The sequence below is a fragment of the Salarias fasciatus genome, chromosome 14 (assembly GCF_902148845.1).
Source record: "Salarias fasciatus chromosome 14, fSalaFa1.1, whole genome shotgun sequence".
Classification (NCBI taxonomy): Eukaryota; Metazoa; Chordata; class Actinopteri; order Blenniiformes; family Blenniidae; genus Salarias; species Salarias fasciatus.
In genome coordinates, this window is record NC_043758.1 from 15476821 (window position 1) to 15488907 (window position 12087).

The 12087-nt window shown below is 39.2% G+C and overlaps 1 protein-coding gene across 1 annotated transcript in view; it reads left to right on the forward strand.

Annotated features, from left to right (window-relative positions):
- Nucleotides 1-12087, forward strand: part of si (sucrase-isomaltase) — a 79993-nt gene that overhangs the window by 30637 nt on the left and 37269 nt on the right. Inside the window, exons 23-39 of the mRNA XM_030108794.1 lie at nt 335-526; nt 1721-1870; nt 1964-2170; nt 2353-2507; nt 3284-3452; nt 4524-4620; nt 5148-5260; nt 5446-5571; nt 7137-7265; nt 7426-7539; nt 7660-7722; nt 7835-7951; nt 8031-8127; nt 8254-8392; nt 8564-8697; nt 9510-9544; nt 10722-10838. Of these exons, the coding sequence (XP_029964654.1) occupies nt 335-526; nt 1721-1870; nt 1964-2170; nt 2353-2507; nt 3284-3452; nt 4524-4620; nt 5148-5260; nt 5446-5571; nt 7137-7265; nt 7426-7539; nt 7660-7722; nt 7835-7951; nt 8031-8127; nt 8254-8392; nt 8564-8697; nt 9510-9544; nt 10722-10838 (2154 nt within the window). The remainder of the gene's footprint in view (nt 1-334; nt 527-1720; nt 1871-1963; nt 2171-2352; nt 2508-3283; nt 3453-4523; nt 4621-5147; nt 5261-5445; nt 5572-7136; nt 7266-7425; nt 7540-7659; nt 7723-7834; nt 7952-8030; nt 8128-8253; nt 8393-8563; nt 8698-9509; nt 9545-10721; nt 10839-12087) is intronic.

Genomic DNA, 12087 nt, shown 5'->3' on the forward strand with positions numbered 1-12087 from the left:
TACTTTGCATGTTTAATGAATGTGGTTGATGATTCTTCCCGTACATTGGCAATGCTCCAGGGTGGGAGGTTGTCCAGATTAGAAAATCTATCCTAACAGTTGCTTGACTGATCAAAAGGGGTTTACAAAGTTTGTACGCTCATTGCATCACCTGTAAACTTGATGGAAGGTACAACTGTGACACCTTCAGATGGAATTTTGATGTCTTCACTGAAAAGAGCGAATCTACCTACTTTTGAGAAACACATCTTGCAGTTCAAATTCAGGGGCTTATAAAACTTGATGCAATTAACATTGGCTGTGATGTCAAGATTGTGTGTCTGTTGTCTCGTAGGGAATCCTGAACATACAGGTGACCCATAACGGATATAAAGACCCAAACAACCTAAAGTTTGAAGACATCACCATCCTCGGGGTGACTGATTCTCCCACAACTGTGAAAGTGACCCAAGTTGGCACAGGAAGCAGCCCAGACTCTACAACTACAGTGCCAGACAGCAGTATAACATACGACAGCGTCAAGGAGGTAAAGCATGACCGTGCACCAAAAAAAAAAAAAAAAAAAAAAAAAATCAGCACTGTTTCATGATTGAATACCAGATGAAATTGCATTTTCAAGGATTAAAGAGTTAGATGATAAAACATACAACGTAACAGTAGTAAACCTTTATTTATCTTCTGTTCTCTTGGGATAATGTCACTGAGCACTGCCTCAGTGACCCTGCTGATGGTTGACCACTTAGTCTCCTGTGGATCATCTCTGACAGATACTGGCCATGCAGACTGGAGACACCTAAAAGGTGCTGCAGTGTAGACAATGGTTTGCTTGGTCCTGTTGAAAGAAAATAAATTGGGTAACACTTTACTTGAAGCCCACCTTTATAACACATTATAAGTAGTTATAAACACTAATACATGATCACAATGCTTTATAACTCACTATACAGCATAGGATTAGGGTTAGGGTTAGGTCATGGCATTGTGATCATCTATGAATGTTTATAACTATAGCTACACGTGTTATAATGGCATTATAATGCTTTATGAATGTGTTATAATGTGTTATGCAGGGGGGCTTCAAGTAAAGTGTTAACATAAATTGTTACCTTGCTCATTTTTCTAATCTGAACAAATGAACTGAGGAAGAAGAAGCAGCTCATTTGCCCTCTTTATATCCCACTCACTTTACAGTCACCACAATAAAGACATAACCAGTGCTCACTTCAACTGTCAGTGGTCACAATTTCATGGCTGGTCAGAGTTTAAGCAGTGTGTCTCTGGATTGTACCGTACCTGACCGTCTTTAATTTCTTTTTGTTTCTTGTTGTCTCTACAGCCTTGTCTTTTTCACTTTTCCCCCAAAAAACAATAATGAGCTAAGCATGATATCAAAGTAAAAGAATCTAAATGAAACACTGAGTGATAAAGATATTACATAAATGTGTTTATGAGCTGCATATGGATCAGATTGTGACTACAGTGAAAGGGTCTCCCCACGATTTGTTTTGAGAATGATTCATTAGGGAAAATAACAGCTGCCTCTTAAGCGACAGCACAAGCAACGTCAAATCCATATGTTTTCTAAGGAAAGTATGTCTGCTTTCTTACATGAGGATATAATTCCCTGAGAGAGAACTTGAGGACAATGTCTTCACACTGTCTAATAATAATCACACTATTCTCAAAATGATTTTCCACTTGGGCCTCGTCATGCACACAGGTTCTGTTCCTGCATGGCCTCTCTTTGACCCTGGGAGAGAGCTACCTGGTCGAGTGGGAAACAGAATCCAACGAATATGAACGCTTCAACTGCCATCCAGAGGACGACGCAGATGAGTCTAAGTGCAAAGCCAGAGGCTGTGAATGGAAGGTGAGAGATGAGATACTCAATGTCAGCATGTCGGGACTCTTATGCATTATTTCTACATTGTACTAATAACTTTTTTTACTTTTCCCTGATCAGCAAAGTACCATTGAAGGTGTACCATGGTGCTTCTATCCGAAAGACCACGGTTACACCATAGGAGGAATCAGACAAACTTCGACCGGCATGACGGTTGAAATCATTCAGAACGTGAAGTACAGAAGCAGTGGTCGTCCAAAATCACCAGACATCAATTTACTCCGCGCTGAAATTGTGTATCACAGCAGCGACATGTTTCAGTTCAAGGTGTGTAGGAGAAGCGTGTGACATTCTGGCAGTGACAAATTGATTCCTGTTCCTTCTATGTGAAATCCTGTCCCTTTGCTCCTTTGAGGGCCTCTTTTTTTTTCCACACTCCAAAGCACTTTCTCTGCATGCCTGCTTCACCTAAACACACACTTACACACGACCAATCGTTCTACATTTAGATCTGGGATCCAAGCACAGATCGCTATGAGGTACCTGTTCCGCTGACAGTCCCGTCTGCCCCTGAGCCTGATGAAGACAAGAGGCTTTACAAGGTCATCGTTACCGACAAGCCGTTTGGCATCCAGGTCATAAGAAAGAGCACTGGAACAAAGATGTGAGTAATGCATTTGGTGAACTGCTATTTCCTTTTTCTATTTTTTTCCCCAGATACACCATATATACTTCTTTATACTTTTTTTTTTTTTTTTTTGCTTGCTTATGAGCCAGGCGGCAATCGATGAATTTAAAAAAAAAAAAAAAAAACCTCTCAAAAGTTTTGTACAGCTACTTAAAGTATACCAACTTTCTCATTACAACAGACAAACAAATATACATTGCATGCTATATTTTATTAAACCCCTCAAATGGCCCTTCTGGGCGAGGATTCACCAGGCGATTTTTGGTTATATAGATGATCTTATAAAAGATGCATCAAAGATTTAAATTGAAAAGAAACTTGAACAATGTTCAGGGAAGATTTTTATTTTTTTCTAACTCCACTGAGATTAAACGAATGGTGTCCACTCAAATCTCGCTTTGTTACCCAATCAGAAACAATAATAAAGTTTCCCTGTGTGTCAGTGCCTAAAGTAGTTTCTCTGTTGTTCAGCAGTCATGGTTTCATTGCATGAGAAGTCTTTGGAGTCTATTCAAAGCATGGGTGACATGATTTTATATTTAAGCCTCCTGTGTTTTCTTGTTTTTTTTTTTTGTTTTTTTTTTTTTGAAGGTGTCAGCTGAATTTTTGCTAATTAAAATGTATGAACTATGTTGAAGGGATGCCTGGAGGTCCTATGGGTCATTATGCTTATTTGTGTCAGACATATTGTGAAAAACTCCCTTTGACAATAATTCCCTCTTGTTAATTTAATCCTCTGTCGTTTCTCTCAGTTGGGACTCCGCCGTGCCAGGTTTTACCTTCTCAGACATGTTCATCCAAGTATCAACCAGACTGTCATCCGAGTTCGTCTACGGCTTTGGGGAGACGGAGCATACCACGTATAGACACGATCTAAACTACCATACCTGGGGGATGTTTTCCAAGGATCAGCCTCCTGGTGTAAGTAAACACACACTTCAATGACCTACATGTGAAAATGTGCAAAAAATGTCAGTGCTCTTGCTGACAATATTTAGTTATTTCTCACTCCTGCTTTTTATGCATAGTTTACTTGATATTTTGTCTCCCTGTAGCAATGAATGAAAGATAATCGTTTCCATTTTTCAAACTCTGACGACCATCAAAGTATAATTCATTGCTGCAACAGTTTTCCTTCCCTTTTTTTTTTTTAAGTATGGTCCTGGCAATTTTATGCTTGTTAATGCTGATGTAAGGCGCCCTGCACCGAATGCTTTTTTTAACATCAGCATGAGAAATACAATGTGTGACGTGAGTGCGTGACAAAAGACCGAAATGCGTGACAGTCAAGCTCACTGTCGCATGGTGGCGCAGTGGTTAGCACTCTCGCCTCACAGCAAGAATGTCTTGGGTTTAAGTACCGCCCGGGGCTTGGGGCCTTTCTGTGTGGAGTTTGCATGTTCTCCCCGTGTGTGCATGGGCTCCCTCTGGGTAAAAAAATAAAAAATAAAAAAAAATCCGGTAACTTTGTCTGGTGCTCCGCTGCTATGGAACCGGGAGGAATCAAATCACGTGTGCAAGCCTGTCACTTACCTGTCAATCAAAAAAGGAAAGGGGCGGGCTAAAATAGCGCAACAACACCCAATTTAACACCCGGTAACTCAAAATGTTTTACACTGGGAAATGAACACTATAGAATTTGCTGTGCAGAAATGCAGGAGGCTGATAGAGTGTGATGTACCCATGAGTTTTCATTGCTGGATGGTGACATCTGAAAGTGGCAGATTTCCTGTCCCTCGCCACCTTTCTATCTGTTCCTCTTCGCCCAGTCTGTCTACTTCCATCCTCATCCAAACGCTGAGGAGGAGGAGATTGTTCCACACACGTTAACTATCGAGGAACAGCAGATAACCACCGCCTTTGTCTTTCTACGTTAACAAAACAAACAGATTCAAAAGTCAGGGTTGTTATTAACCACTGAGATCACGTGAACCGTTGCGTTCAACAACATCCACTCACATTGCACTCTCCTTTCTTGTCTCTTTGTTACAGTACAAGATGAATTGCTACGGAGTTCACCCCTTCTACATGGGCCTTGAGAACACTGCTGACGCTCACGGTGTGCTCTTGCTAAACAGCAATGCCATGGGTAAGACAAAGGCAAAGTCCAACAGTCACTTGTGCAATCACCCTAATACACACCCAATTACAAATGCAGTGCACATGTAGAATGCAATATGAATGAAGGTTAAAGAATGACTTGATCATGTGTCCTTGAACAGGCTCCGTCATGGGTCTGTTCTACTGGTTCCTTTTCTATATATCACAAAATTAAGCTCTAATGCATGCTTTTAGTGGTTGAAACATCAACATGCATCACATACATCCTTACATTTCTTACCTTGAAAGACAAAGTGATGGACTCCTCATGGATATTTCATCCCTGGATTAAAATTTCTCTTTGTAATGAGTAATGTGGTATACACTCATGTCATGATCTCTTGTGGTCCAACTAATTTTTTTTAAGTTGGTAAATCAAAGTGTACCACTGTGTATTACGTACATACAGTGTTACTATTTCATGGTTTCATCAGTCCAATTTTTTGCTCTACAGCGTTTTTCCTCAATAATTACATAATTACTCATTTGTATCGTCTTTCTTTGCTCCACATCCAGATGTGACTTTCCAGCCCACTCCTGCTTTGACTTACCGAACTCTGGGAGGCATTCTGGATTTCTACATGGTTCTGGGACCTACCCCTGAGATGGTCGTGCAAGAGTACACTGCAGTAAGTCTTCTTGCACTTCTGAGTTTTTTTTTTTTTTCTTTTTTAAACACATATACACATCCCAACACAATCAAACAAACACTTTATGGATGCCGTCCCATTTTCCTGACAAACAACTTTCTTTTTTTTCTGTATTTTCCTGTGTTGAACTGCATTGACTTCTGTGTTTATTTTCTCCTTAACAGCTCATTGGTCGACCTGTTCTACCTGCCTATTGGTCCCTTGGCTTCCAGCTCTGCCGCTACGGTTATAAAGATGACACCGAAATTAAAAATCTTTATGAAGACATGAAAGCAGCTGGCATTCCCTATGTAAGTTCCTGGATGAAGATGTTTGAAGAAGTTTATTAGATTTTGATTTTGAAACAGGACTTATTGATATTTTGTCTGGAGGAAACAAGAACAGGAATCAAAAATGAAAACACATTTTGGATGAGTTTGAAATCAGGTAACCAGAAAGACATCCTTGTGCGTCGTCACTCTCGCAGTTTTCATTCTCTTTAGGTCTGTCTGGTAGAAGTTCAAGATATCTCTATTGTCATTGTCGTAAATATTACTCTTAAGAAAAAAAAAAGTGTATTTTATTGTTTTCCACGGTGTTTGGTCAGTTTAAGCAACACACATAATTTACACTACTTCAGAAAAAAAAGCACATTTGTTACTTCCACAGTTTGTCGTGTTACACAGACCATCTGATACTAAAATAAGCATCAAATTTATCTCATTGTTCAATTTCTGTCAAATGCTGGTTAATCTTGCGCCTCTCTGAGCGTAGACACCCTCAGTGAACAAAGCTTGATGTATTGATTGTCTGACGGTGTGGTCACTTTTGGATTGCCTTATTTTACAGCCTTTTATTCAAGTAATCGAAAAAAGGCCTTAAGCGCTGTGATCTGCCCCGTTTCAAAGCAATCATTTTTGTCACGATTTGATGCTCACCTCAGTCTCATACAATAGCTCCCTCAGTCAAAAGATACCAGCAAAGTAAAGTTTTGTACAAAGGAACCTCAAATGGGTCAATGCTCCATATAGCTTTTCTTCCAAACTCTGACACCAGATGAAGATATCACAGAAAAAAAAAAAATGAATAAAACTTACTCCCTACATGCAAATGTCACATTTTTATTGATCCTACTTAGTCGCTACACAACAAATATATCAAATTTATAAGCCCACAAACATGTCATCCAAGTAGGTTGCAGCATGGTTTCTTGCTTTGTGCCAAAAGTCTGATTTCATTCAGTCAGAGCCTCAGCATAAGGAATCAATTCATTGGTCTCATCTAAACAAATGTGATCTGAAAGCTTCCTCCATTCAGTGCAGGTTATACGGTACAGTAAAGATAGACTGAGCCAAATTCAACATAGTATCCACCCATCATTTACAATATAATCACTGTATGTGGACAGTGGCACTGTAAAATTAAATTTGATATAATTTGTTGGTACGGTGGAAGCAAATCTGATACATTGACTTCTTAGATTACAACGGATACATCCAGCATAATCAAATCAAACATGACCTCTAATCCCATTTGAAATTCAATCCACTTTAGTCTTCGCAGTCTTCAGATGTTTGAAGCTGATTTTTCTCTGTCACAATGCAATACGATTACGGCTCCATATTGTGGCTGAATACTGTCTACGAGAATCAAAACATGACAGAGAATGAAATATTCTGAACATATGACCATGTAGTTTCTATGTTTTGCAGAAATAACGGCATAAACTTTTTCCAACTTCATTCCTTGTCTTCATTGTTTTCAAACACTGATGATAGGCACCAGTTCTATTAAGTTTTGAAATATTCTTACGCGGTAAAACAGTCTGAAGTCAGTGAATCATAATTTAATTTGAGCATTAATTGGCATGTTACAGGATGTGCAGTATGCAGACATCGACTACATGGTGCGTCAGATGGACTTCACCCTGGACAAAGAGTTTCAAGGATTACCTGCCTTCGTTGACAAAATCCGATCCGAGGGCATGAGGTTCATCTTTATGCTGGTAAGGACATTTCATTGTCTGCTCTTTAATTTAGTCTCATGGTATCTTACAAAATGCTTAATTTCAATATTTTACGAATTAAAGTATCTGGAAAAAACAGCAATGTGACACAAGCCACACTCTCCTCCTGAATGCTTGGATTTTGTTGGATTAATTCCAGGATCCAGCCATTTCAGGAAATGAGACCAACTACCTTACCTTTGAGAGGGGCAAAGCACAAGACGTCTTCATTAAATGGCCCAAAGGCCTCAGTGATGATATTGTGTGGGGAAAGGTAAGAGGAAATGTGTTGTCATAATACAATCACATAATATTATTGATTAGAATATTAGAGAAATTGCAAGGCCAAATTGTGTATTTTTCAGGTGTAATTATTCATTTTGTTGACCTTCAGGTTTGGCCTGATTACCCTAATGTCACTGTGAATACCTCGCTTGACTGGGATACCGAAGTAGAGGTAAAATATCTCCACCCGTCACCCTGTGGGGACAAGCCCAGATTTCACACTTCACTAAGACAATAATAAATACTTGATATTTCAGCATTTCATTTGACTGTCCCACTTCCAGCTCTACAGGGCCTACACCGCATTTCCAGACTTTTTCCGCCAACGTACGGCAGATTGGTGGCAAAATGAAATGCGAGAATACTATGAAAAGACACTGAAGTTCGATGGCATTTGGATTGTGCGTATCACAAATGAAGGCCTTTTCATACTAAGAAATACAGCCTTTTTCAATCGTGACATTTTATCTTATTTTACAGGACATGAACGAGCCTGCCAGTTTCGTCCATGGCACAGTTGGGGGTGCCGGTAATTGTCTTGGAAATAGAGACCTTGAATTCCCTCCATACATGCCACGTAAGAGATACACAATTACATTTGAGCCTCTTCTGTTGCAACTGTACTATTCTACAATACCATCAAGATATAGAGTAAGTCCTTGCAATATCATATAAACAATGAGTTTGTTTGTGCTTTCTGCAGCCTTGGAGTCCAAACATATGGGCTTAAGTCACAAGACTTTGTGCATGAACAGTGAGCAGATACTCAGTGATGGAACACCGGTCAGGCACTTTGACGTCCACAGCCTCTATGGGTGGTCCCATTCCAAGCCCACCTATGAGTGAGTACTGATGTCATTTTACATATGACAACATGGGTTTTTATTTGTGTCAACATGACAGGACCCATATTGTACATATTGACACTATAATGACGATTCAATTTATGATGGATACTAAAAGTTATGGTTGTGGTTTTCATTTTACATCCATAATCTCGTCTTCTTGCACAGTGCCGTCTTGAGCATCACGGGTAAAAGAGGCATCGTGGTGACCAGGTCCACTTACCCCTCCAGTGGAAAATGGGTTGGACATTGGCTAGGAGACAACTATTCCGGATGGGACCAGCTGTACAAATCTATTATAGGTACAGAAAGATGTGTTCTGATAATGTTTTGGTTATTGGTAATTATTGTCAACACTTTGTGGGAATCCCATTGTCTTGTATGTTGAGAGAAAATGGTGTGATCTCACACACTGAAACAACACCGCCCTAAAATATTACAGCAGAGGTTACCAACACCTGGACGGCCATAGTCAGTGCCACATTTGGACCTTACTGTTACTGGTCAAAACTCTCTATGTCTCAGTGGCTTTGAAAAAACACCAACCAATCACATGCAAAACTGGCACCCAAAATTATATCAATCAACAAATCAAATCTGTGCGCTTCAGGTTGGAAATTACAGTGAACACACATGACAAGTCAGAGGCATGGCATACATAATCATATAATAGAAAGAAAATACAGTGATACGCAGAGAGAAAACTAAAGGAGAGAGAACTGAACAGTGAAATTTGAGTAAATTAGATAATAGATTGCAGTCTTTAAAAAGAACAAACTGACGATGAAAACGGAGCATTAAATCCAGAAAGGACAATCTCATATGTACCCATACTGAACTAATGTCTCATGTTCAGAAACCGTTGTGCTCCACAGAAATACCATTGAGAGACACTATTATGAGAACAAACATAAACATTGCCTTTCAAATTTAAAGTTAAGTCACAGAACGTGACTGGCCTCCAATGCCGGGGTAACCAGAACCTCCTGGATCTGGAGTTAGACATTCATAAAGAGAAACCTGCAGGGAGATGCAGATTTTTTTGTTTTTCTTGAAATGCAGCGGTATGTAAAGGGTTATGTTTTATAGCAACCGCTTTGTATTTGTTTTTCAGGTATGATGGAGTTCAGTCTGTTTGGCATCTCTTATGTAAGTATCATCTTCCCATCTTAACTTTGACAAGATGCAGTCGTATGGATGTGACCTTGTCCTTTCTAAACAGATTAAAGCTGCTTCAGAGATGTTATTTTGTTTGCTTCACCCTCTGATCAGAGGGCATTGTGCGAGATGACATGAAGCATATTATTACAAGAATCAGCCCAACAGAGCAGCTATGTGCTGTTCTGTCATGGCCAGGGGTCTGCAACCTTTTTCACCAAAGGAGCCATTTTCTGTGACTTTCCGCCAAGTCAGTTTGGTCTGGAGCCGCAAAGCACATTTAACCTTTAAAATGAGGCGAATGCAGCTCATGAAGTTTCATGTATAGTTTTGAAGCACATAGGAAACCTAATCTGATGCATTTCTGAAGTTTACAGTTGAGAATAGAAACATTTTCTTACATTTGACTTATTTTGTACCTGATTTTAACAATTTCTCTTGTTGACAATTTTGAAATTTTAACCTTTTTAACCATCTAATCTCTTTTAAAGACCATTTAAAAGGCCTTTTAATCATTTTTTAATTTTCTTCTTCTTTTAGAAATTCTTATTTTTTAAGCTGTTCTATCATTTTTCTTATGCATTTGTTGTCGTTTGAGTTCCCCCCCCCCCCCCCCCCCCCCCCCCCCAATTTTACTTGTACGTTTTCTGAATCCCTTTTGAACCAAGAGTGGCGAATCATTTTGAATAGTACTTTGGTGTGGAAACAATCGTAAAACTAAGTTCAATGTTTATTTATATTTCATATTGTGAAAGCTTCATGGAGTCGCTACAGAGGGACTAAAGCGCTACATGTGGCTCCAGAGCCGCAGATTGCAGATCCCTGCTCATGGCCAATTCAAATTTGTCAGTGACTGACCGGATTCAAGTCAAACTTACATTTATATTGTTAAAGTTTCTGTGTGTTTACCACCCTTCAACCCTTTGTCTTGGCATTCATTTGACTTTCCTCCTTCTCTGTGTTCTCCTGTAGTCTGTCATATTCTTATTCATTCCAATAATAATCACAATCTGACACCATATTGATTGTTAGATATAAAACTATTCACAGCCCCTCAAGGGCAATGTGGAAACATGATGCTTGATACTAAAATGACCCCTTCTCGTGTGGCTGAAAGGTGTTTTACCAGAAACATTCACTGCAGTGTTGTCCTGCCACTCTCTTTCAGACCGGGGCAGACATATGTGGATTCTTTCAAGAAGCTGAGTATGAGATGTGTCTTCGCTGGATGCAGCTGGGTGCCTTCTACCCATACTCTCGCAACCACAACGGCAAAGGCACCAGGGTGAGAGAACTGAGAAACTATTCACACAGTGATGTACTTTTAAATGAGCCTACCATTTCTTATTTATGTTTGTGAGTTGGGTGGACCCATTTTCTTCACTTAAGCCATCTCCACTTGAATTGAAAATCACTATTGAACAGATGCCTTCATTTTTGCTCGAATGAACATTAAATTTTATGGCTGTTTGGCAACATGGGTGAATGTTGCTTTTTATTCTTTTAGCTCTAGTGACTCCTTTTTTCCAGCAGCATTTCCAGCTTGCTGTACAGCTGTGTGAGACGATAATGCCACATCAAAAGCTCTGTGGACATTTCCACTTTTTGTTCCTTGAAGAATACCACACTAACTACCAAGACTTCAGGCCTCAGGCTTTAGATACTTCAGAAAATGTCAAATCAGATAGAAATGTAACATTTACCAATTGTCAAAAACGTTTATGTTTAACCATTTTGATTTTGTAAAGGCACTGAAGGCCATTTACACGACACCTTTTCAAGTGAAAGCACACACTTTTTATGTTTTTATTTTAGAAAAGTCCAGAAAACAATGTCCCATTTGCTGGGAAATGGCAGAAACACGAGAAACAATCCGGTTTTCATGTTGTGCCACTAGTGGGTGCTGTTGGTTGTAATGACAACACACAAACCTGCAGAGATCAACACACCAGGGTGCGCATGAGCAGTAGCAGCTTTTCAGAAAGGAAGGTTAGCTCTAAACACAGTTGTGTAAATGAACCCTCAAAGAGCAACGTCGGTTTTCTGTTTTCCCTGGAAAACATGTAAACGACGCCCTAATATTTACCATTTTATTATTATCCTCCTGCTACTGACAGGCGATGGCAGAGGCATTTTCCCATAATGATTACTGATTTCTAAAATATTTAACACCACTTAAGAAAACAACATAAAAAACAGCTCAGACAGGAAGTATAATTTTGATTTCTTCTCAAAAAATGTCAAAACATTTATAGTTTTTTTACTGTAACATGTTCTGTGTGTTCAATTATTTTCTTTCTCTTTCCTGTTTAAGGTTTTAGCAATAAATCAGTTTTATTCCTTACGTCTAGATAAATATTAAATACTCAGACAAATCGGAGGATGAGTGAACCAAATTTTTTTCTGTTACAAATCTTGTTCTAAAGCATAATATAACAGAGTAAAAGTGTGAGAAATGAAATACAAGGTTTCCATTACCTGACTGAATATGAGCTTTTCTGTATTAGTTGTTCTTTTTTTTTGTGTGCCTTTTT